The sequence below is a fragment of the Trichosurus vulpecula genome, chromosome 8, assembly GCF_011100635.1.
Source record: "Trichosurus vulpecula isolate mTriVul1 chromosome 8, mTriVul1.pri, whole genome shotgun sequence".
NCBI lineage: Eukaryota > Metazoa > Chordata > Mammalia > Diprotodontia > Phalangeridae > Trichosurus > Trichosurus vulpecula.
Genome location: NC_050580.1, coordinates 266,275,780 through 266,302,612, shown reverse-complemented (window position 1 = coordinate 266,302,612; position 26,833 = coordinate 266,275,780). Strand labels below are relative to the sequence as shown.

The 26,833-nt window shown below is 40.3% G+C and overlaps 1 protein-coding gene across 4 annotated transcripts in view; it reads left to right on the top strand.

Moving 5' to 3' along the window:
- The window catches only part of HECTD1 (HECT domain E3 ubiquitin protein ligase 1), a 104,638-nt gene that overhangs the window by 19,942 nt on the left and 57,863 nt on the right, over positions 1 to 26,833 (top strand). For all 4 annotated transcript variants that reach the window (XM_036736766.1, XM_036736765.1, XM_036736763.1 and 1 more), the window contains exons 3-8: positions 15,207 to 15,441; positions 17,858 to 18,085; positions 21,127 to 21,408; positions 21,516 to 21,786; positions 22,623 to 22,699; positions 22,785 to 22,883. In XM_036736766.1, the coding sequence (XP_036592661.1) occupies positions 15,207 to 15,441; positions 17,858 to 18,085; positions 21,127 to 21,408; positions 21,516 to 21,786; positions 22,623 to 22,699; positions 22,785 to 22,883 (1,192 nt within the window). The remainder of the gene's footprint in view (positions 1 to 15,206; positions 15,442 to 17,857; positions 18,086 to 21,126; positions 21,409 to 21,515; positions 21,787 to 22,622; positions 22,700 to 22,784; positions 22,884 to 26,833) is intronic.

Genomic DNA, 26,833 nt, shown 5'->3' with positions numbered 1-26,833 from the left:
GGTCCGCAAGGTCTTGAAGAGGCAGACACGACTCAACAACAACAGCGAGTTTTGTTAAGTTTTTAAAAACAACTCATTATATCTTTTATTTTGAAGTGTATTTTTTCTAAGTTTTAAGATTTACTTTGTGTTTATTTTGGGGTTAACTTGTGATTTTTCTAGTTAGTTTTGTTTGCATGCTGAGTTCATTCTTATAGTCTGGAAATATATCTTTTCAGAGACGTAAATTTTCCTGAGAACTACTTGAGATTTAACCCATAAATTTTGGTACGCTTCCTCATTATTCTCTGTAGAGTATTTGTTATGGTTACTGTGACTTATTGTTTGTGCTGTCATTACTTAGTTTGTATTCAGATCTTTATCCTTGGCCCCTACGTACTTTATTGATTACTGTTTTTATTATCTGCCCCTCTCTTTTCCAGTCCAGATAATAGCATGATACAAAATTTCCCCCTTTCCGTCACATGCCTCATCTAAGATACTCTGGATTCTGGCCTTCCGTACCTTCCTTTCCTGAACTGTGTATGTCTTTATTCTGTCATGTCTTTGTTTTTCCCTTTCCATCACACAGTGTGGTATTTCGGGCACTCAGTTTTTACTTCTTCCGTCTGTCCGTCTGTGCACTTACGGCTCTCTTCCATAACTCTTATTTCTCTTCTTTCATCTTCTTGTGAAGCGCTTTATTTTTGGATGTATTAGTTCCTAGATTAGGCAGTAGGACTTTGTGTATCGTATTTTGGGGCCTAATCCTTTTCCATGCCCTTTCCTTTACCATCTGTTATACATTCTGAGGCCAGTATTTCCTCACTTGGAGTCTCTCTCCTTTCATCTACCTTTTCTCTAAGCCATTTGTCCTTGGTGGTTGAGACAACCCGTCCTTTGGAAAGGAAGGTAGGCATAGGATCATAGATTTAGATCTTATAGGTCATCTGGTGCATTGGTGTCAAACTCAAACAGAAACAGGGCCACCAAACTGTATATAAGGAGCCGTATGGGCTTTATGTTGACTTAATTTTATTTGTGCTTTATTGTATTTTTATTTATCTTTAAAAAAATATTTCCCCAGTTACATTTTAATCTGCTTCAGGGACGTAAGAGCCCCATGTATTTTACACCTTTGATCTAGCCCAACCCCCTGAATTTACAGATAAGGAAACCGAGGCTCAGAGAGGTTAAATGATTTGCCGAAAGTCCCACGGTCTTGATCTAGTCAACATACTGAGTACTGGGGATACGATGAAAAAAAAAGCGAAGCTGCCTTTCCCCTTCAAGGCACTTCTAATCTACCAGGGGTAACACTGTGTATGTGTGTGAGTATATATACAGAGTAAATGGTCTTGTACTTGCAGTGTCACGTCTCTTGATTTCTACCCTGTTGGCGTCCTTCCATCTTTCCTTGTTTCAGACTCTATCCTCTACAGTGCCCCTCTCTAGAATACTGATTTTTTTAGTGAAGAAGCAAGGTATTTAGCATTTAGTAACAATTCTTTCTCCTCTTGATTATGCTCTTTAGACTTCATTTTTAAAGAACTTTATTTTTAACAAACTTGAAAAATTTGATTAGTTTTCACGTTCATGTTTACTTGTGCTAGTTTGAGTCTATAGAGGGAGGTAGTTGCTCTCTAGGAACAAAATACACAATTTCCGTTGATTCTTTCAGGATAGAGTGGCATTGCTTGGCAGAATTTTAGGCTATAGTGTTTGTTCCCCAGAGAAAAGGTGCTTTTCTAGTGGTTTATGATAGAGTTGGATACTTAGTTTTGACGACATAAGATCACTTCGGAAAATTAGACAGAATAGATACATTTAAATTTGATTCTTCGGTAACCTCATTTAGTTGGCTATGGACCAGAAATTTCTTTCACTTGTTAAATTTTTGTATCAGGTTTGAAATGCTTTAGGCAAAGAACAGTTCTTTTAAAAACAATATAATATCACATTAATTTGGATTTAAAATTTAGAATTCGTAGTGATTCAAGTTGGGCTTTCTGTAATTTATGAGAAAGATTTTGCTACATAAATGAATAAATCATAACACACAGAAACTGCTTTCTGTTAAAATGGATGCCGTATTACTACAATATGCCCTGCAACATGTCCATTTGGTGGTACAATAGATAGCTCATCTGAAGTCAGGAAGACTTGAGTTCAAGTCCAACCTCAGATACTTACTAGCTGTGTGACCCTGGGCAAGTCACTTAACCCTGATTACCCACCTCCCCCGTGTGCCCCCCCCCCCAAAAGATATCTGTTTGGAAACTGTTAGCAATTACTTTGTAACTGTGAACCTGAAAGTCATTTCTCTTGAATGTAAGATGCTATTAAATACTGTGTATGCATGTAATATGAATTCAGGTTTTACAACATTACTATAGCCAAAAGGTCCTTGTTTTTGTTGAGATAGTGATGGTGGTTTTTTTGAGAATTTTGGTGTCCAACTTGTGAGCAACTTTCCTTTAATCTCTTTTCCTTTGATAGTAGCTCATAGTTAGTGGTTGATCTAGGACTAGAATCCCCATTTCCCGAATCCTAGTATAGTATTCTGTTTGCTATCCTATATAGCCTCTTTGTTACTGCTTTTTAAAGAGTGGTTAAAAAACCAACCTGCCAAGCAAACAAAAAAAAACCCAAACGCATTATTGTGCTTTAAGAAAAGATCAAGGGGATGGTCACTAAGAGACAGAAAGATTTATGTGAACTGATGTGAAGTGAACAGAACTAAGATAACACTTTCTGTCTATAATAACAGTAACGTATTTGTACAGACACCTTTGAAGGAGTTAAGAACTGTGATCAGCGACCAACCACAGTTCCAGAGGACTATGATGAAACAGACAGAGAGATGATGCACTTAGTGCAGATTGAGGCATATTTTGGGGGAACATGATTATTGGGAGACTGGGTTTTGTTTGGCTCTACTTTCACAGTTTTCTTTTTTTTTTCCTCAGTGGTGGAGGGCAGTGGGAGAGAGAAAAGGCAGATTTTTGTTGATAGAATAAAACTGTAAAATAACAATTCTATAGGTAAGTGGTATATTTGAGTATAAAGAACACATGTGTATATGTAAATGGAGGTTCTATTTTTTACTTGACCAATTGTACTAGAAGTTGAATACTTCTACATCATAGTTTTTTAAATTTGTGGCCCATGGTCCCTTTTGTGGATAGATTTCAGTAGGTCCATGAATAGGAAAAAAAAAGTTTTATTTTTATTTCAGTATAGTTGGTTTTCGTGTAAAGCCCTATATTTTGTTTTATGCCTTTGAAAACCTTATTCTTGCTAGGGCTTCCAAACAGGGGTCCATGAAACACAGAAAGACTGGGAAAGAGGCCCATGGGACAGAAAAGGTTAAGAACCACCGTTTTACACATTACCCTCTTTTTAGGGACTTGTTTACCTTTACTAATCATTGTTTGCTATCCTGCTTTCTGTACTTAAGATTCATCTTAGTGCGGACGTGATTGATTAGATGTACCGCAACTTCACATTTGTGAGGAAATCATTATTAGTATCAACTTCATCACTAAGGTATTTGTATCTTGTTAATTCTTATCTTGATATGGTTCTCAGATCTTTTGGGAGAAATTTCTTAATGTTACGGTGTCCAGGTCTGTATTCCTTCTTTAGAATATTTGTTGATATCCACTCAAATGTCCCAAAACTACCAGACTTACGACACTTCTAAAAGTCTGGCCTCTGGTTCCTTCTATTTTATTTTTTTAATAGCAGAAGATAGTGAGCTTAACACATATAATCACTGTGCTAAGGGCTGTAATTACAAATACAAGTGAACAGAAAGTCTCTGCCTTGATAGAATAAAAGGGAAAACAACACATTCTTCTCCAGCTGGGAGAGGAATAAGACATGGCTGGCCTGGGTTCTCTTTTTAAAATAGGAGTTCTAGAAGGAGCCATTCAATCAGAGGAAGAGGTTAGTACAGCGGGTACTTCCAATGTGTGAATTCCAATTGTAGAGTAAGGTTTCTTTCTTTCTTTCTTTCTTTCTTCAACATTTAATAGTGTTTAATTTTTTTTCCAATTACATGTAGTTTTCAACATTCATTTTTGTAAGATTTTGAATTCCAACTTTTTCTCTCTCCCTTCCCTTCCTTCCCCCCTCCCCCAGACAGCAAGCAATATGATACAGGTTATATATGTTACAGTCATGTCAAACATATTTCCACGTTAGTCATGTTCTGAAAGAAGAATCAGGACAAAAGGAAAAAACCACGAGAAAGAAAAAATAAAAAACAACAAAAAAAGTGAAAATAATCTGCTTCAATCTGCATTCAGACTCCATAGCTCTTTCTCTGGATGTGGATGGCATTTTCTATCAGGAGTCTTTTGGAATTGTCTTCGATCGTTGTATTGCTGGGTAGAGCTAAGTCTATCATAGTTTATAATCCTACAATATTGCTTTTACTGTGTACAATGTTCTCCTGGTTCTGCTAGAGTGAGGTTTCAAGATGAAGAACTGAGCGTGATAACGCTTTCAGGATGGTAGAGATGTCCACACAGATCTGGACTCACTGGTGTGACATTACTTTGGTGCTTGCCTTTACGTGAACCTTCCCTACCTACAAGGTCTGGATACAGGAAGTTATTCTCTTTGATAATCTCCCATTTTGCCTTTCCTACTGCCTTATTTCTACTGAACCTAGTTCATTATCATCACGACCTGTTTCTTATTTTCCCAGTTCATCCCCAAGTTCTGGTTGATGTTACTGATTCCCATGGATTTAACCACGCTGATGATTCTCAGATCTCTGTATCTTGCGCCATCCTCTCTGTTGACCTCCAGGCTTGCATCTCTTAACTGCTTTTCAGACATTTATCCAGATGTCTGGGTATCTTCAGCAGACATCTTAAACTCAACATGTCCAAAGCTGAACTCATTCCCCCAAACTTTCCCCTCCTTCAGACTTCCCTATTGCTGTTGAGGACACCCCCATCCTCCCAGTCCCCCAGACTTACAATCTGAGTGTCATCTTTGACCCCTCACTATCTCTCACCTTGTACATTCATTCTGTTGCCAGGTGTTGTCAATTCTGTATTCTTATCATCCCTCGAATATGTCTCCTTCTCCCTTTTCATAACTGTCACACCCTGGTGCAGGTCCCCTATTGCCTCATGTTTGGACTGTTGTAATAGCTTGCTGGTGGTTCTGCCTGCCTCAAGTCTCTGCTCATTCCAGTCTATTCTCCATTCAGCCGCCAGAGTGATTTTCCTATAATGTATATTCCTCTGATCATTTCACTCTCTTCCCTCTCCCCTTCTCCCCCAATCCCTCCCCCCCCAAAAAAAACTCCAGTGGCTCTCTATTGCCTCTAGGATCAAATACAAAATCGCCTGTTTGGTAGTAAAGCCCTTCATAACCTAGGCTACCCCACCTTTTCAGTTTTCTTACACCTTTTTTTCCCAACATACACTCTTTGCTCTAATGTCACAGGCCTCCTTGCTGTTCCTTGAACAAGACACTATCTCCTGACTCTGACAATTTTCTTTGACTGTTCCCTATGCTGAGAATGCTTTTCCTCCTTATTTATATCTTCTGGCTTCTCTGGTTTCTTTTGTTGTGTGTCCTTCATTTTCCAAGAGGACTGGTAACATCACGGGGTGTTGTCTTGACTTGCACTTGAATTAAATTTAAGTGAGGCAGAGTTGCACAAAGCTATCAGCCTCACTATCTCTTGCTGAGTCATCGAAGTCCAGTGGCAGGATAAAAGTCTTCAGGACAACTGGTAATGGCCTGGGATGCAGTATATGACCTTGGCATCTTTGATGTCTGACCAGGCTCTGAGTGTTCCACAGCACCTGCTTCAGTCACCATCATGGCCATTATAACACGTTGTTCTTATCTATCCATTCTTCTGGGGAAAGTCTTCACATGCTTGGGATAGACATCCCCCTGAGTCATTGATAGGATAGGTTTGAGGCCTGTTGGTTAGCTTCAACTAGGTTTGGCCTGTCTGTGATATACTTTATTGGGTGTGGTCACTGGGTATGCTACAGCTTCTTGGAGCCACAGGTGAGAGTTAGGTGGCAGGTAGGTGATTGGTTGTTGTTCTTTGCTCTTGAAGAGGACCAAAATGACATCGCTGTGCTAGAGTCAAGTTTCAAAGTGTCCGACTGTGGCTGATCAGACCAATATGAGCTCGGAATGCTGTACTGCAGGTTGGACACAAATAGTCCATGTGAATATTTGGGGTGGATATTCTAAATTTGCACATCCTGTTTTTCCTTTGAGCTGTTTCAATTCTCCTTTGCTCATAGAGCACAGCACCTTCTCTAATGTGGAAACGTCATGCTGAACGGTCCTGTGCCAGTGTCTCCCAAGTCACACAGTCAATTCCAGAGTTCTTAAGAGAGACCTTGAGAGTGTCCTTGTATTGCTTCTTCTGACCACCATGTGACCACTTGCCCTGTGTGAGTTCTCCATAAAATAGACTTTTTGGCAAGCGTACATTTTGCATTTGAACAATGTGGCCAGCCCATCGGAGTTGTGCACTCTGAAGCAAATTTGAATGCTTGGCAGTCTAGTTCTAATAAGGACCTCAGTGTCTGGTACCTTATCCTGCCAGGTGATCTTCAGAATCTTCCTAAGACAATTCCAATGGAAGCTATTGAGTTTCCTGGCATGATGGTGGTAGACTGTCCAGGTTTCACAGGCATACAACAATGAGGTCAGCACCACAGCTCTGTAGACCTTAACACCTCCTCTCTCCCATATTTTCCTTCTGAGCCTCCCAAACTCTGAGCTAGCTCTGGCAATGTGTGCGTCAGCCTCATCAATGTATACATCCCTGGAAAGTACACTACTTGATTCTGGCCTGCCACTGGACTGAGATGACTCTGGAGGAGAGAATGAGGCTGACAGTTTCATGCAACTCTGCCTCACTTAAATCCAGTTTACGCACGAATCAAAAGACATCACCCATACCATTTTACCATTATACATATCTCAAAGTCCTGTGGCGACAGGCAAGTGACGAAGCGGCAGGTGCAGATACACTGGGAGATGTAGTCACAATCCTGCATACAGGCTCAGGCCAAAGGGTCATTTCTCACTGGAAGCAGCAGTGGGATTCGGCAGCCTCCTGGGTGTCTAAGCAGTCTTTTAAGGATCACACTGCTCACCACCTGGTGTGAGGAAGGGGCTAGAAAAGGTGCCTTAAAAATTGTCTGCTCACCCAACCCTGGCCTGATTACTGCAGCAGGCAGGGATCCCACTTCTCGGTCGAAACACGAAGAGATGTACAAAAACATCTGCAAAGACGAGTCCACTCACCATTGGCACATGGAATGTGCTCACTCTTATAGACAACACAAAATCCAATAGACCTGAAAGACAAACAGCTTTTGTTGCAAGGGAACTCGGCAGGTATCCCATCCAAATAGCAGCCCTGAGTGAATCAAGGCTGGCAAATGAAGCCCAGCTTACCGAAGTTGGAGCCAGATACACATTTTTCTGGAGTGGTCCCAGTGAAGGGGAGTGCTATGAAGCTGGCGAAGGTTTTGCATTCAAAACTAGTCAACAAGCTTGTATTCCTGCCAAAAGGAGTAAACAACAGGCTCATGACGATGCAACTGCCACTTGCGGGAAAACGTCACGCCACTGTCATCAGTGCCTGTTCTTCCACCATGATGAGCCCTGATGAGGTCAAAGGAAAATTTTTTGAAGGCCTGGAGACCCTTATCATCAATGTGCCAAAAGAAGACAGGCTTATAATTCTGGGTGACTCTGATGCTGGAGTAAGCTCAGACTACCGGATTTGGCAGGGAGTCCTAGGGAGGAATGGAGCTGGAAACAGCAACAGCGATGGTGACTTACTACAAAATGCTACTTGTGCATCTCATGACCTTCTCATCACCAACACTGTCTTCCAGTTACCTAAACACAATAAAACTTCGTGTATGCATCCTTGTGGCAAACATTGGCATTTAATAGACTATGTGATTTTAAGGAGAAGAGACAGACAGGATGTGAGAATGACAAAGGCAGTGTGTAGTGCAGAGTGCTGGACTGATCATAGACTTATCCTTTCCGAGATAAATATTCTCATTCAACAAAAGTGGTGTCCCCAAGGCAAAATGACTACCAGAAGAATTAATATCAACAGATTAGAGCTCTTCTCTGAGCAATAACAGTTTGTTGCTAACTTAATTGAGCCAACTCACAGTTGACAACAGTGAAGCAGAAAAGGAGTGGGCAGCTTTCAGAGATTTGGTGTATAGCACTGCATTTGCTCATCTGGGTCAGAACACTTGAAAACACCAAGACTGATTTGATGAAAATGATGAGGAAAGTTAGAAGCTGCTAAATGAAAAACGGGAACCCCACAGGGTATACAGCAGGATAGCTGATCCATCTCTAAGAAGGCAGCATTTAATTCCATCAAAAGGAAAGTACAAGCAAAGCTTAGAGAGGTGCAGGATTCTTGGCTCAGTAAGAAGGTGGATGAAATTCAGTTTTATCCTGATAGTAATAATCCAAAGCACTTTTATGATGCCCTGAAGGCTGTTTGTGGGCCAAAGACCTATGGTGCATCTCAACTACTCAGTGCTGATAGAGCCATATTGATTAGTGAGGAGGACATGATCCTAAAGAGATGGGCTGAACACTTCCATAGTGTTGTCAACAGACCATCATCAATGCTGAGACCTTTGACTGTTGAAGTCAGTCCCTCCCTAGCTGAAGCTCCAACTGAAGAAGAGGTTTGGAATGCCATTAGGCTCCTTTCCTGATTCTATTGCCGCTGAGATTTACAAGGTAGGGGGTCCATCACTCATACAAAAGGTGATTGAAAAGGTTATATGGCAAGAGGAGGTTATCCTCCAGGAGTCCAAGGATGCCTCCATTGTCCATCTCTGTAAAGGTGAAGGAAATAGATTATCCTGTGACAATCATGGGGGGGAGGGGTCTCTCTCTTAGTCATCACTGGCAAGGTTCTTGCCAGAGTCCTCTTTAATAGTCTGATCCTTCACCTGGAAGATGATCCTCTACCTGAGAGCCAGTGTGGCTTAGGAAAGGGCTGAGGAACTGGTGATGTGGTGTTTGATGCTGGATGATTCCAGGAGAAATGCCAGGAGCAGAATAGAGGTCTGTATACAACGTTTGTAGATCTGACCTAGGCCTTTGGTACTGTTAGTTGTGAGGGCTTGTGGAAAATTAGGTCAAAATTTGGTTGCTCGGAGAAGTGCATCAGCATTGTACATCAACTTCATGACCACATGCTTCCCGGGTTCTAGATAATGGACGATGCTCTCGTGCCTTCCCAGTCACCGGTGGAGTGACAAGGCTGTGTGCTTGCTGCCATGCTTTTCAGCCATCCTGTCAATTGCTTTCAGTGAGGATGAACGCGGCACTGGTGGTGAATTCTTCAACTTGAAAAGGCTACAAGTCCAGACCAAAGTGGAGGGAGTGTTTGATTGTTGGTTTGCAGATGGCTGTGCACTCAGTGCAGACTCTGAAGCTGAGACGCAACAAAGTATGGATCACTTCTCTGCTGCTTGTGCTCCTTTTGGCCTAATAGTCAATACCGAGAAAACACAGATGCTCCATCAGCCACCACCACACCATCCATACGTGGAACCATCAGGGTGCAGGTAGACACCAGATATGATTGAGTGACCCTGAAAAGGGCAAGCCCTCACACCAGAGGTGCTAGTCCTTCTGAACCCTCTATACACCCGCTGATTTCCTTTAAGTCCCAACTAAAATCCTGTTTTGTATAGGAAACTTTCTCTGACCTCCTAATGTTAGTGCCTTCCTCTTTTTCATCATTTCCCATTTGTGTTGTATGTGGCTTGTTTGTACATATTTATTTACTTGGGAGTGTGAGCTCCTTGAGCTTAAAGACCATCTTTTGTCTCTTTTTTGTATTTCCAACTCTTGGCACAGTGCCTGGCACATACTAAGCTTGATAAATGCTTATTGATTGCCTTCTCTCTTAATTCATCCCCTAAAAGCCTCTGGGCCGCCTCTTTTGGTGTTACGGCCACCACTCTCCGATGCTCTGCGCACTTCATCTTTTGTTGTTTCAGCTTCTTTCTCCCCACATTTTTTTTCTTCCTTTTCACCCTTCCTTGTTCACTGTCAGGCATTGCTGAGGAAAGTTACAAAACTATCTTGATTGAGTTATTAAGGAATGACGCTCTTTCTTTGACTGGTCTTGAACCATTTCTACTTTTAGAAGGCCTTACGCAGAAAGTCATGCTTGAGCTGAGTCTTGAAAGAGAATAGGGATTCTAAGATGCTGACGTGATGAGGGAGTCTGTTCCAGTCATGGGGTGCAGCCGGTGCAGATCCTGGAGCTGGGACATGGAAAATGTGATGTACAACAGTAAGGCCGTCAGATCCGTTGTGTCCATCATGAATACTCCCCCTACGGTGCAGCGTGGATTTAAATATTTATTCGTTGATATCTAGAGCGTTGGGATGTGTAAGAAGAAGGGAAATATTAGTATTTCTAGTTGTGTTTTTTTAACTTAAGAAAGAAATTTAGCTTTTTCTAATTAAAATGGATTAACACAAGGTGGAGGACTTGACGATGTTTCCCTAATCTCTTGTTTTGCTTTCAGTGTATTATGACAAATCACAGTTATGTATTCTTGGTTAAGTGGGTTTATAGATTAATTGCAAAGGTAAAATGGACAGTTCTTGGCAAGAGATAGTCCGTGGGGTGGTTGTCTGAAGCCGGTGGTGGGAAGGCTTCTCTATCTGAGTGGTGTCATGCAGGTGCTCGCGTCCTCCATCTGGTATCGGTGGATGTCCTTAGCGTATCTCATCAGGTCTTAGACCACGGTGGTCTCCGTTTGCCTCTCAAGATGGAAGAGAAAGCAGGCCTTAGCCAAAGAAGAGGCACTTGAAGATGAAGACTCTGTTGAGAAGCCTGAACCCAAAAGAGGATTTTATGTGGAAACAGTTGTGACATATAAAGAAAATTTTGTACCGTATACTACTAGGCTTTACAACTACTGGAAATCATGGAGTGATGATCCTGGTCCATCAGAATGACTAATTTGAATTTGTTTAAAAATATGCAAGCATGTATAATGTAAATGTGTGATTTTACTGTAATGATGTATCATAAATACTTTCCTTGAGACAACTAAAAAAAGAGAGATAGTCCATGGGGGACGAGAATGAGGATGAGGAGCTGAGAATGACATCTAGGTTATGAGCCTATATGACTGGTAGGATAGTGGTGCTCAGTTTGAGCCATGTTGAGTTTAAGGATGACTTCTGGACATCCAGTTTAAGAGGTTCAGCAGACAGTTGGAGATGCAAGATTGGAGGTCACCAGAAAGGTTAGGACTAGTTAAGGTTTGATAATCGAATCTGTGGGAGCTGATGAGCTCACCAAGTGAAATCGTATAGAGTGAGAAAAGGAAGAGGGCCCAGGACAGAGCCTTTGGAAACATCTGCTGTTAGATGGCATGATCTGGATGAAGAGCCAGCAAAAGAGACTGAGGCAGAGCAATCAGACAGGTAGGAGGACAGCCAGGAGAGACCAAGTTCAAGAAAACATTCAAAGCAGAGAGTGATCAGCCGTGTTAGAGGCTGTCTGCAGAAGTTAAGAAGGATGAGGATTAAGAAAAGGTCATGGGATTGGTCAATTGAGAGATCACATTAATAACTTTGGAGATGACAATTTTGGTTGAATGATGAATTTGGAAGCCAGACTGTAGGGAATTAAGAAGAGAAGAAAAGAAGCCTTTGTAAATTATCATAGGCAACCTTCTCAAGGAGTTTAGTTACAAAAGGGAAGAGAGAGATGGGATGATATCTCCTAGGGATGGATGGAATAAATGAAGGTTTTTTTAGGATGGATAAAGTATGAGCATGTTTGGAAGCAGGCGGTAGATAGGGCAGATGAAGATACACGTGGGGCTCATAGAGGAGGTTGTCTGGTGGAGAAGACAGAATGGAATAGACTCACGTGGCATGTGGAGAAGGCAGTGTGTGAGATTCTGGGGATAGAAAAACAAAAGTAAAACTAGGCTTTTTCTCCAAGGAGCTTACGTTCTAACAGGGAGGCAATAAATACACGGAGAAAGGCCTTCTATGGCAGTCACAGGAGTGGATCCAGGGATTTCAAGAGGTTGAGATGAGGAGAACGTTCCAGCCATAAGAGACAGCCACGCCAGAGGCATAGAGTGACGAGATTGGGTGTTGTATGTGAGGAGTGGCGGGTAGGCCAAAATGGTTGGACCGTAGCGTATATTGGAGGGGAAGAATGTGAAGCTGGAAAGATAGGTCTAGGTCTGTTTGAGAACTTAATAAATCAGCAAGCATTTATTAAGCGCCTACTCTCTGTCAAGCAATTTGAATACAGAGACAAACAGAAAAAAGCAGTCCCTGCCCTCAAATATACGTTACACTTTAAAGGGGAGGTAATATGCAAAAGAGGGAGAGAACTAAAATTGAGAGGGATTTGGGAAAGGCATCTTGTCTTGTAGAAGGGATTTTAGCTGGGACTTGAAAGAACCCATGAACACCAAGAGGTAGAGATGAGGAAGGAAAGCATTCAAGGTATGGAGGGCAGCCAGTGAAAATGCCTGGAGTCAGGAAACGGAGTGTCTTGTTTAAGGAACAGCAGTGAGGCCAGTTACTAGATCAAAGAGTGTGTGTGGTGTGTGGGAGAGTAAGGTATAAGAAGACTGGAAAGGAAGGAAAGATCAAAGTTAGGAAGAGTTTTGACAGATTTGATCCTTAAGGTGAGAGGGAGCTATTGTAGTTTATTGAATCATGGCCAGACCTGCTGTTGAGCAGGATCACTTTGATGGCTAAGTGGCGGATGGACTGAAGTGGGGAGAGACTCGAGGCAGGCAAACCACCCAGCAGGCTGTTTCAGTAGTTAGGGCTTGAGGTGACGCGTTGCCTGTGCCAGGATGATGACAGTCAGTTTCACAGGAGAGAAGAGGGAGGTTAGGTAGATAGAATTGACAGGACTTGTTAGATTGGATGTGGTTGGTGAGAGAGAATGAGAAGTTGAGGATGACATCTGGATTTGGGGTGTTGGGACTGGGAAGATGGTGGTTCTCTTGACTGTACTAGGGAAGTTAGGAAGGGGGCGGGGTTTGGGGAGAAAAAATAGAATTCAGTTTTGGATATGTTGAGTTTAAGATGTCTAAGGGACATCCAGTTTGAGGTGTCCAGTAGGTAGTTGGAGGTGCAAATCTGGAGGTTTATCTGCGCAGAGATCAAAGGAAGAAGAGTAATTTAAATGCCAAACAGGATTTTGTATTTGATCCTAGAGGTAATAGGGAGCCATTAGAGACTGAGTAGGGAGAATACCTGTGTTTTTTAGGATAATTATTTTTGCAAACTGTATGGAGGGCAGATAGGTGTGTGGGAAGTGATTAGAAGCAGGGAAATCAATTAGGTGGCCTTTGCAGTAGGTGAGAGTCATCGTATCTACCATACTGTTGAGTGTTTGAGTGTTGAGTACCATACTACCTACATTATTGAGTGTGTCTCACTCTTTTTTGGTATTACTGTGTAATACAAGGAAAATTAGGAACCCCTGAGAAACCCCTAGCTACTGACAAGCACCCCCAGAAAGAATGGACTCAGATATCTTTGGCATTTAGCAAACCCCCTGGGACTCCATGACTCTACCAAGGAATGTCAGTAGATAGGACCATCCCACTGAAGGATAACCTGGCAGACCCTTTCTAGCAGATATCCCTGGGGCTCCGTGACTCCACCAAGGAATGTAAATGAGATTATCCCACTAGTATGATAACCTGACTGAATCTTTTGATCAGCCAGGACCTTTGTTCCTGTTTCCCCCCACTCTGTACCCCCATATCCTATATAAGCCAAGCCATCACCCCAACACATTTGCCATTGATTTGTGGTGCTGAACCCCAATGGCCGCCGGCTAATAAATTCTCCACTTAAAACTTATACTCTGTGGTGTGTCTCGCTCGCTTCTGGTACAACATTTGTCTTATAAAATCAATGAAAGTTTAAGAATATGACGACAACATCCCATACTGTATTCAGGTGTTCTCCAAGTGTATGTTGTATCTAGTTTCTTTGCTTTCGACGTAAAACTGCCAAGAATATTTTTATACACACAGGATCTATTAAATGCTTAATAAATGCTTTTATCATCAATGCATTCATCCATTATGGCATAATTTTAGTAGCAGCATGTCTGGGTCTTCTAGGAGTAGACATGACTGGCTTTGTAACTAGTTGTAAATTGTCAGATTGCTTCTGGAAAAGTTTCAGCTGGTTTGCAGTCTCACCGACATTCTTGCCCTGTATTAGGAGCCACTTTTTGGTGAATTTATTGGGGAGTTGTTTTAAATTTGCATTTCTTGAATTATTAAATATTTGAGTAGTTTTTTCAGATAGCGACTCAATTTTCTTTTTTTTCCCTTAGAAACTGTTAATATTCCTTGCTCATAATCCCCTTGGAAAACTCTAATGGATTTTAGTTCCTTATTTTTCTGATGTCAGATTTCTATCAGACCTTGTTACAAATGGATTCATCTGGTTATTTTTCACTTAGTTTAGAGATGTTGCTTTCTCCAATCTAGAAATTTTGTGTCCTATAGTTTGTTCCATTTTCAAGACAGATGCATTTGCTTCTCTCCACAATTGACAGATAGCGTATTCATTTTTTATGGCTTTGTTTTTTATATTTATAGCCTTGATCTACTTTAGGTTATTAAAATATGTTGTGTATCATATGATTGTATTTATTTGTTGTCATACTGCTATCCAATTTTTACTGCTATCCAATTTTTCTAACAATTTTTGTTTTCCTGTTCCTTTCTCAAATATTTTTGAATTTTGAATTTACCAAGTCAAGTGCACAAGCATTTATTATGCACCAACTATGTGCTAGGCACTCCCTCAAATGCTTATCTAATATATACTGGGTTCTATTTTTATGTCCTCTGTTTTATTGATCTATTTTTCTATCTTTAAATTCACAAAAATAGTAGGCAGGCATTTTAAATGGCATTCAATCTGTAAAAATTTGTGAAGTTTTGATGTATTTACTTATGTTTGAACTGACCACAAATAAGGGGTATGCCTCCAGGTATTTCATTTTTCTTTAATTTCTTTCATAATGCTATTATAAAGCTGTTTTTACTTATCTCATTTCTTCGTGTGTTGGTTAAGTTAATAGCAAAATATTTATCTTTTGTTAGTGTTCTATAATGCATTCCTTTTTACTGTAGGTGCCCTCCTCGTACATTTTTACCAGCACTCTGTAAAATTTTTCTTGATGAAAGTGCACCAGACAATGTATTAGAAGTGACAGCCCGTGCCATAACCTACTACCTAGATGTATCAGCAGAATGTACTCGGAGAATCGTTGGAGTAGATGGAGCCATAAAAGCACTTTGTAATCGTTTGGTGGTGGTTGAACTTAACAACAGAACCAGCAGAGACTTAGCTGAACAATGCGTGAAGGTAAATTGTCTTTTATCTATCTGTCCATCCATCCATCCATCCATCCATCCATCCATCCATCCATCCATCCATCCATCCATCTATCTATCTATCTATCTATCTATCTATCTATCTATCTATCTATCTATTCATCTATTCTTGCAGCCAAAGAGAAAAACAAAGTTTATTAAAGATTGGCCAAATTGGGTAGAGTCTTAAGAAATCTCACCATTTGTGACACTTGTCTGACAAGTGGGCCAGATTGAATCTGAGCAATAAATGTCTTCTAAAACTTAAATTTTAAAAAAATTGTTTTTTACATTACAGGTTTTTAAGAAATGTATACCTCAAATTGTTCCATTTAAGGGTCATTTTAACAACATGTTTGTATGAAACTTAAAAGTTTGCAAAGTACTTTTCTCACAACCCTCCTATGAGGTAGATGTAAATATTATCATTCCCGCTGTCTTCTCTCATTTTTGGAAGATTTATCAAATGGAGATTGAGGAATGTCACAGACGTAATGCCTTTTAAATAGGTGTAATATTTTTTCCCAATTACATGTAAAAACAATTTTTAATATTTGTTTTTTAAAATTTTGAGTTCTAAATCCCTCCCTCTTTCCCCTCCCTCCTCATTAAGAAAACAAGCAGTTTGATATAGGTTATGCATGTACAGTCATATTTCTATATTACTCATATACCCTTTTGACAAACAAAGAAGCTAAAGCTCAGAAGTGGTTAAGAGAGATTTACTAAGTCAGCAAGCATTTATTAAGCTCTTACAGTTAGGTGGTGCAGTGGTTAGAGTGCTGGGCTTGGAGTATAATCTGTAGGACCTTAAGTAAGTCACTTAAGCCCTGTCTCGCTCAGTTTGTGAGTCTATAAAATGGGATAACGACAATGCCGTGTTTGCACGGTGCCTGGGACGTGGTAAGTACTGAAACAGTGTTAGTGGTTGCGCCGTTACTCCGGCTCCGCTGCTTAGCAAGTGGTGGAATGAGGTCTTTGGATTCCAGTTCCAGGACTACGAATAACTAACGTTTATACTGTGCGCTGAAGTTTGTTTTCCTCACGACATCCGTGCGTGATAGGTAGGTGAGAAAAATCTGGTCTTCTGGCAAGATGAAAACGGTTTTTTCCTTACGTTTATCTTTCCTTTTTTGGAAGTGGTCAAGAGCAGCAGCAGATCTATCCTTCGTTCTTCCAAAGGCGGCTTATGTAGGGCTTGGGGTGAGAAGTCTCGACTGTGGGGGAAATTGTAACAGAGACTTGAAGGGCCTTTTCGAAACTGGCTCTTGCTGCTTCAGCTTCCTGTTGGTTTATAGGTCTGTTAGAACTTTGTGTGAGACAACTGAAGTAATATTCAGAGACTTCTCATAGAAGGAAAAAGGAGTCTATTTATGATCTTGTGAGAAAGGGCGGTCTCCCAACCCGTAGACCATGGGCAGGGAGAGGCAGCACCCAGAAGGCAGAACCCAGCTATACACTCCTGACACAAACAACCCTCACCCACCACTGACCTTGACTCTCATTGGTGGCGTTCACGCTAATTTAGCCAATGCCAACTCTTAAAATTTGGCGAGGCTCGTGCTGAGGCGGGGGGGTCAGGCTGCTCTAAGTTTTGGACTCCACGGTCGGGTGATTTTTAACAACTCGAAACTTAGGCCCAGCTGTCCATCAGAAGCCCTGAGCTATGCTGAAAGGTCCCCACCTCTGTTCATCCCACTCAGTTTACAGAAAGGCTGAGACCCAGATTCCGTGAGAGGTTTTCACTATCCCACTCAACTTGAATGATGCCTAGGCAGAGGTAAGGTATATATTTTAAGTCAGTTGTTTTGCCCTGCCCTTTATGGGGCTTGCCAAAGATGCACCTCTAAGCAGTGACTAGCGAGCTGGCAGACTTGCCTGCTTTACTTCAGCAGCCCCTTTCTGAGGATCTCTCTCTTTGCATTCTTCATATTATTATCCTACAAAAGCCTTATCATCCAACATTGTGACGGGAACAAGGACTATTATTAGTTGGACAGACTGGCTGAATAAAGAATTAATAGGGGCAGCTAGGTGGCGCAGTGAGTAGAGGCCCTGGCACTGGAGTCAGGAGGACCTGAGTTCAAATCCAGCCTCAGACCCCTGACACACTTACTAGCTGTGTGACCTTGGGCAAGTCACTTAACCCCAATTGCCTTGCCTTCCCCCCTCCAAGAAAAAAAGAACAAAGAATTAATACGCTTTAATGAAAGAAACTTCTTGTTGCCTCTTTGTCTTAATTTTCCTAGATTGGATTGAAAACTTATGATTTAAAGCAGTATGAGGAAACCATCTAGAGATTGTTGCTAGATTGGTAGAAATTCTATTCTCCAACAGAAAATGAAGAAAAACAGTACTTTGAGAAGGCACAATTTTTTTTTGTATTTTTGTATTTTAATTATTCATAGGTTTTAGAACTGATCTGTACTCGTGAATCAGGAGCTGTCTTTGAAGCTGGTGGTTTAAACTGTGTGCTGACATTCATTCGTGACAGTGGGCACCTGGTTCATAAAGATACCCTTCATTCTGCGATGGCTGTAGTTTCAAGACTTTGTGGCAAAATGGAACCTCAAGATTCTTCATTAGAAATCTGTGTAGAATCCCTGTCTAGTTTATTAAAACATGAAGATCATCAGGTATGTGGGCAAGTTGATGAAATGAAGAAATTAATCAGAATGGTCTTTGTTTTTTTCACAATTAATAATAATAGTTTTTTCTTATTCTTTTTTTTTTGTTGTAGTTTGCCAAAGGATTTTGTTTGAAGTCCTTAAAAAGCATGATTGATTTTGTACAACTGAATTTGGTGTTAAAATAGAGAATATATAACCAAAGACTAGAAGGTTGTTGAAATGCGTGAAAGGACTAATATGTTTTGGAGTACAGTATTAAGCTTGTTGGCACACGTTTTAGGAAGGACATTGATTAGAGAGAGTAAATTCAAGAACATGCAGAGTTGGGCAACCAGAATGAGAACTTGGCAGAACATCAGCACTGGGAAAGTCTAGATTTGATGTTAGGAGTAGCTTTTTGACAGTCAGCTGTCCTAGCTTGCATTGGATTGTCTTGGGAAGTAGAGAAGGAGGGTTCAAACACGTGCTGGATGACTACCTGTTTGTAATAATAATGTTGCTGGCAGCTGCAGTGTAGGTATAAGACCAACAACACCAGCAGACAGGAGGGCTGCTAGCACAAGTTCTTTGATCTGCTTTTCTGAAGGAAAGCAACTTAAACGGGCTTACAATCTCACTTTAATTAAACATATGTATATCATTCACTTAGTTCAGGGGGAAAAGTCAGCCCCCTGAACTTCACAAAAAACAAAAATAGAAATTACAAGCAGAAATTACGTAAACAGAGCAAATAACACAAGTCAGTAGAAGGCCTTCTCTCTGTCCGTAGCAGTACATTTGTAGTTACCAGAGAGAGAGAGAGAGAGAAACCAACATCTGGGTTTCAAAGGCAGGGGGGCTCCTTAATGGCTACCCAGAGTCTCGTCTGGCCAAATCACATGAATGCTCTTCCAGTGAGTGAGCCCCCAAAGCAAAATGCTAACCTCAGAGTATATATATACTTCTTCAGGCTCAGCCCACAGAGAGTGTCACAACCATGTGACTCTTAACTCTTGTGACTTAAGCAGGTCATCAAAGACTTTTGATTTAATCAAAGACTCGATTCAAACAAAGGCAAAACTCAGTCAAAGGCACTTGATTGCCTTAGTGCTGAGAAGCGCTCCAAAAGAAAAAACAGCAAAAAGTTTCACTTTGCTTGCCATTGCACTGTTGTGTATGTTATAATAAGGATTCTTCTGGGATGTGGGTTGTCCTACATGGCCACTGAGATCCCTTCCAATATTTGGAGATAAGGCTGGAAAGTCAGGGTGGCCAGGCTGTGGGAAGGCTTGATGGCCAGAAGAGTTTGAAATTTACCCAGTAAGCCACCAAAGAGAGTCACTGAAGATTTTGAAAGGAGTGACCTGATCAAATCTATGGCTAATGGAGACTATTATGACAGAAATAGAGTAGGTTGAAAGGAGAGAGGGAGCACATTTACTGTTAGGAAGCTGCCATAATGATCTAGGGAAGTTGTAATGAGGATCTCTGTTGAGTTAGTGCTCTGAGACCAGAGGTATGGCTATAGATTTGGAAGATGTTGTGGAAGTAGATTTATGTGACTTTGGTAACTGATTGGTTATGGACAGTGATTAAAATGATTAACAAAGGAAATAAAAGGAAGAACAAAGAATCTAAAGTTATGAATTTGGGAAGTTTGGGGTGAATTATGAAGCTGCATCTTAGGGAAGATATCCTCTGGCAGGGGTTCTTAACCTTGTGTCCTAGATGCCTTTGGCAGTCTGGTGAAGCATATGGACTTCTCCGAATAATGATTTTGTTACCTACATTCATAATTAAAGGAAATACTAAATTTCAGTTAAATGGTAGTAAAAATAAAGATGCATTTTTTTCCCATCCAAGTTCACAGATCCTCTGATATCTCTCCACTGGCCTCTTGGGGTGGTGGGGATTTGTGGACCCCAGATTATGAATCCCTTTGCTATAGGCAGTTGGAAATGCAGATCCAGCACTCAGAAGAGTTCATGAATGGAGAGAGAGTCAGTCATCTTCATAGAGAAGTTAATTGAAGGTATGGCCATGAATAAGATGACCAAGAAAGAGGTTATGGGCAGATGCTTGTGGGATACCTGTGCTAAGGAGTTATATAGATGACGTGGAGCCAGACAGAGAAAGGAAGGTGGAGAAATTAGAAATGAAAGGAGAAGCAGGAGAATCCAATGTCTCTTAAGCCATTTAAGGAGAAGAGTGTCCAGTTGGAGGGAAGTAGTTTTGGTGGCTGCAGAGGCCAGAGATGATGAGGACTTTAAAAACGCCATTTGAGTGATGGCATTTGGGGGGACAGAATACAAATGGCAAGGGGTTGAGGAGAGTCGCTGCTAAAATAGAAGCGTTGGGCATAGAGGACGTTTTCTAGCATTTGGGCAATGTAAAGTTACCATGGAGAAGCAGTGAAGGGTGGAAATGTCAAGGGAGTTTTTAAAAAAATTGTTGAAACTTGAGCATGTATTTTGTTAGAGAGGAATTTGTTGATAGGGAGAGATGAAAGATTGGGGATGATCGATAGTTTCTAGAGGAAGTGCGGTTACTTTACAGGTGTAATAACTAGGCTTAGTGAGACAGAGGGACACTGGCGATGCCGAGGAATGGCCTAGAGCTGGATCGTCTGCTTATTCAGTAAGCGTTTGCTTGTAGACTTGAATGGAAAGTGCTGAAGAGAGAAAAGTTACATCATAAATCTAGTCAGAGAAGTCATCCATTACAAAAACATTTTCCAAAAACAAATCAATTATATTTATTTTTTAGATTGTGTTTATTAAAATCAAGAATTCTTGTAAAGTAGATTAACAAACTAATTTCTCAGACATTGAATCGACAGAACTTAAATGTCAAAAGTTATATCAACATTATTACTAAATTTTAGGGTTTTTTTCCCCTCTCTAAACCCAATGTAACCTGCTTAGATTTTTCTTATGATTACCAATGGCATTGGTTTCAGTGTCTTAATAATGTCATAGTTTTTTAAGTGAGTCTCAAGTTATTCACGTTATATAGAATAGATTATGATCTGTTTATCTAGAGAGTCTATTTTCTATTTCCATATCCAGGTTTCAGATGGAGCTTTGCGATGTTTTGCTTCCCTCGCTGACAGATTTACTCGACGTGGTGTTGACCCAGCCCCGTTAGCCAAACATGGACTGACTGAAGAGCTGTTATCTCGAATGGCAGCAGCTGGTGGTACTGTATCAGGACCATCATCAGCTTGCAAACCAGGGAGAAGCACAACTGGAGCACCATCTACAGCTGCTGACTCCAAATTAAGTAATCAGGTTTCAACTATTGTAAGTTTGCTGTCAACACTTTGCAGAGGCTCTCCAGTAGTCACACATGTAAGAATATTTTTTACTGTTTTTTATTTCAAAGGACAGTATTTTATGGGATTATGGAACAATCCTCAGTAAACAACGGACATTATTATTCCCATCCCTTTTTCTAGGATCTCCTGCGGTCTGAGCTTCCAGATTCAATTGAAAGTGCTCTACAGGGCGATGAAAGATGTGTGTTGGATACCATGCGTTTGGTTGACCTTCTCTTGGTGCTATTATTTGAAGGACGAAAGGCCCTCCCAAAATCCAGCGCTGGATCCACGGGCAGAATTCCAGGGCTTCGTCGGTTGGACAGTTCCGGAGAGCGCTCACACAGGCAGCTCATAGACTGTATCCGAAGCAAAGATACCGACGCACTTATAGATGCAATTGACACAGGAGGTATGCAGGTTATCTTAAGAAGTGAGGTCGCAGATAGTGGAAATTATAGATCCTGGTCATTGCTGTTCAGTGTTTCTTAAAACTGCATTGGAAGATACAGAAGCTATCGTCTCCCCGTGTCCTGTTGTAGTTGTCTCATCTAAGTTAGCCTGTACTTGTCAGGTTTTCCATTAGAGGGTGATCCTGCCTCATAGTTAAGGAGAGAGGAATGCTTCATTTACTCTTCCTGGAATCGGAGAGACATGTGGGACTGGGCAGATGATGAGTGATGATCAGTGATGAAATACTGGTCTTTAAAAAAACTTTCTTTTGGAGGCAAAGGCAAAGTGATGAAAAGATAGAACTGCTTGTATGATAAGATTGAGTTTGTGATCTAGCCATTGTACAGTTTCCGTCTAGTTTATGACATTTCAGATCATCTTATGATGACCAGTAAAGTAATGCTAGGCCTCAGGTATAGTTTTCTTTTCGGCTATTTTTATTCTTTTCAACCTTAGTTTGTTCTCTGCCTATCACTTGAATCCAATAAGTAATCTGAATTACAGACTCTCATCTGTGCTCCTTTTAACTGTAGAGAAGATGGCAAATCTCTTTTAAAAGACAGATTTGTGTTTTACTGACTTTTACTTATAGTTGATCAAAATTAGTGAATTTTCAGTGTTCTTATGCTCTTTAGTGGGGGGAAAGCATAGAGCAATTTAAACTTTCAGAAAATTCATGGTGAGAAATATTTATATCCACTTATAATAAAGTCATTCTGTTTTATGCTTTGTAGTTATACTTTCACAATTTCATTTGATTCTCAATTGTATTTTAATTATTTTTAATAATTGCAGCATTTGAAGTGAACTTTATGGATGATGTAGGGCAAACCCTTTTAAACTGGGCCTCTGCTTTTGGAACTCAGGAAATGGTAAGATACTATGTAATAACTAGTTTTTTAAAGGCAGAGGAATGAGTAAGGCAACTAACTTTTTTTTTTTTATAAATTCTCACAGGTAGAATTTTTGTGTGAAAGAGGTGCTGATGTTAACAGGGGTCAAAGGTCATCATCATTACATTATGCAGCCTGCTTTGGAAGGCCTCAAGTAGCAAAGGTCTGAATTTTAGCTTTAGTATAATAAATTGTTTACATATGTTTAAGAATTATGTTGAGGAGAAAGATTTAATATACCTTAATATACAATCACATTTTTTCTTCATGTTATCAATGTTCTTCCTGAATCTTATGATTATGATCAGTACAAGACAAGTATTCTCTTGTAGATTCTGTTATAGTATTTCATACTCATGGTTTGATAATGGTAATACTGGTTGTGGGAACTAAGAAGTTGGTTAAACATTTGAAATGAGTCTTGTCCTATCTTAGATGCTTTCCTGCTGTGTTATTGGACAAATCATAACCAAAGTGGAGGAAAAAATGAACAGTTTTTCTCACTGGATTGTTGTGAGGAAAGCACTTTGCAAATCTTAAAGTGCTATTATAAATGTGAATTGTAGATGCCTTAGAATCTTTAAAATGAGATTCCTCTTTTCTCTTTTTTAATAGTATTTTATTTTTTTCCAGTTACATGTAAAGACAGTTTTTAACATTCATTTAAAAAAATTTTTAGTTCCAAATTTTCTCCCTCTCTCCCATACTACCCCCTTGACTAATGTAGGCTAACGTAGATAAGACAAACTACAATAGAATATGTGGAGAAGATAACATCTGTATCTTCCAGTGCAGTTTCAAGAAGCAATTTGATATAAGTTATGTATATGCAGTCATGTAAAACGTATTTCCTTATTAGTCATGTTGTGAAAGAAGAAACAGGCAAAAGAAATGAACCACAAAAAAAAAAATAAAAAGTTAAAATAGTTTGATTCGATCTGCATTCAGACTCCATCAGTTATCTCTCTGGTTGTGGATGGCATTTTCCATCATGAGTTCTTTGGAATTTTCTTGGAAAATTGTATTGTTGAGAAGAGTTACTGTCTCACAGTGTTGCTCGTACTGTATACAGTATTCTCCTGTTTCTGCTCACTTCACTCTGCATCGGTTCATGTAAGCCTTTCCAGGTTTTTCTAAAATCTGCCTGCTTGTCATTTCTTCTAGCACAATAGTATTCCATTACAATCCTATATAGCCACTCTTTTTTTGGGTATGCTTCCTATAGCACTGCTTTTCCCCACCCTAAGCTTAGTATCTCATCTCACATTTTATTGAGAAAATGTGCCTCTCTGCATCTCAAACCCCTTTTACATCATCTCTCATTCTCTCCTTTTCTCTAGTCCTTGAGAAAGGGATGGCCCTCCTCCTTGCTGGAGCCTCTCTCTTCATATCCCGTAGTCTTGATTCCATTGCCCTGTGTCTGCTCTGGTAGATTGTCCGTACAATCATCTTCTCTCTCTCCCTCTCTCTCTCTCTCTCTCTCTCTCTCTCTCTCTCTCTCTCTCTCTCTCTCTCTCTCTCATATCTTCGATTTCTCCCTGTCCTCTGGTTCCGCTCTTGCGTTCTACAGACATGCTCAGCTGTCCTCACCCTTAAAACAACAGCAACAGCAACAAAACCCTCCCTTGGCCTTGCTGTCCCCTCCAGCTATTTTCCTGTTTCTTTCCCCCCTTTTACAACTTCTAGAAGAAGCTGTCTGCTCTGGTTGCTGCTGTCTCTTTTCATTTGCTATTCTTAGCCTTTCGTGGCTGGACTTCTGACCTCGTCACTCAACCAAAGCTATTTTCTCCAAATTACCAAAGACATTTGTCACCGACGTCACAGATGAAATGACTTTTTCTCAGTCTCAGATTTTTGACTGCATTTGATGCTGTAGACCACCTTTTCCTCCCAGGTGTCACTTTCTCTCTGACTCTTGATGACGCTGCTCTATGGTTCTCTTCCTCCCTGGCTGGGCACTCGTTTTCTTTTCCTGGTTGATCATCCACATCACACTTCAAAGGTGGGGGTACCTGCAGGCTCTCTCCTGGATTCTCATCGGTCCTCATTCCACGCTCTCTTGGTGATCTCATCAATTCTGGTAGATTTGGTTGTCTCTATGAAGATGATTCCCGTATTTTTTTATCTAACACTAATCTTTCTCTTACCCTCTAGTCTTATGTCCAGTAGCCTGTTGGACATTTCAGATTGGATGTCCCCGACACATATCAAGTTTAATAAAAGCCAAACTCCCCAAATCCGCTTGCCTTCCAGATGTACCTAGTTTTGTCATGGATGGTGGCATGGTGGTAGTATCATCTTTGAGTTATCCAGATTCTTATCCTTGGAATCACCAATAATTCTATTGTATTCAGGTTCTATCCAAGTCTCATCAGTTCTGTTTGATGTAGCAATCATTTGCCAAGTCTTAGTTCATTTACTGTGCATATAGATTCTTTCTCCCTACTTTCCTTCCTTCTGTTACCCTAGTTCAGGCCCTCACTCCCTCACAAAGACTTGCTTCAGGTCTTTCCTTTCCAGCCCACTCTCCACACTACTGCAAAGTGAGTTCCTGAAAGCAAAGGTCTGACCATTTAATTTCCGTATTCAGTAAACTTCTGTAGTGCCATTTAAGATAGTATATAAACTCGTCTTTTTTGCATTTAAAGCTCTCTACAGCCTGTCTTCAGTCTGCCTTTCTAGCCTTATTATGTATTCTCTAATTAATATAATTTTCATATAATTCAGTCAACCCAGGCTTCTTACAGTTCTTCATTTACAGCGTGAGCTCTTCCCACATTCCCAGAATGTATCTCCTTTCCTTGCTACCTTTTAGAATCCTTAGTTTCCTGCAGAGTTCAGTTCAGGTGTTACCTTCTACCTGAAGCCTTTTCTGATGCCTGTGCTTAATAATGTCTTCTACAAAAAATTGCTTGTATGTATTTTGTTTATATGTAAACTGTTCATTATTTTCACCTTTTATAAATGTAAGTTTCTTGTGGACAGAGACTCTGATTTTTTCTCTTTATATCCCTAGGACCTAGCACAATGTTTATAGCATAGTAAGTTTTTACTAATGATTTCTAGTTGATTGATAGTAAAAAGAAATATAGTCTTAAGATTCAAGAATCTAGATTTTAGTTAATTCTGGTCACTATGTAGGTAATGTTAGATAAGTTCTACCTTATCTCAGTCACCATTTCTTAGTTCTTAAATTGAAAAGATTGTTTCTCTGATTCTACTCTGATAAAAATACAAGATGACATAACCCATTTTGAAAGTGTGTAAGAGTCCTGTAGGAGTTAAAAGGGAGAACTTAGTAAGGAATACAAAAGTCTTTAAAGTTTCGTGGAGGACTAGAGTGGGACACTGTAACGTGGGTAGAATTTGGACAAGCAAAAGAGGCGTAAACGAGAACAACATGAGGGTAAAGGTGTGAAGGTGGGAATAAGCTTTACCTGAGACTAGACTAATTGGAGTCTTTGGTTAGTATTAGAGAATTGTAAGGAATCAGGCAAAATTAGGACTTGAGCAGGGTGTGGAATTATCAAAGTAGTGATTTAGGAGGCTTAACCTGGTAATAGTGCAGGAGAGTTTAATGAGGCAGCTCCTATGCTTTTTGGTCTCAGGACCTCTTTTCACTCTTAAAATTACTGAGGACCCTGAAGAGCTTTTGTTTATGTGGGTTATATCTACTGATATTTTTCAAATAGAAGTTAATTTCTAGAATATGTATTGTTTCTTTTAAAATAAACTCATTACATGTTAGCATATATAATATATTTTTATGAAAAATAGCTTTTCCTAACCAAAATTTAGCAAGAAGAGTGAGATTTTTGCAAATCTTCTTTTCTTTTTTTTGAGGGGGAAGACAGAGCAGTTGGGGTTAAGTGACTTGCCCAAGGTCACACAGCTAGTGTGTCAAGTGTCTGAGGCTGGATTTGAGCTCAAGTTCTCCTGACTCCAGGGCTGGTGCCCTACTCACTGTGCTGACTAGCTGCCCTGCAAATCTCTTTAATGTGGACTTAATAGAAGACAGCTGGATTCTTACATTTACTTCTGCATTGTCTTTTGTGATATGTTGTTTTGGTCGGAGTATATGAAGAACACTTGTTCTTAAATAGCTATGTGGTT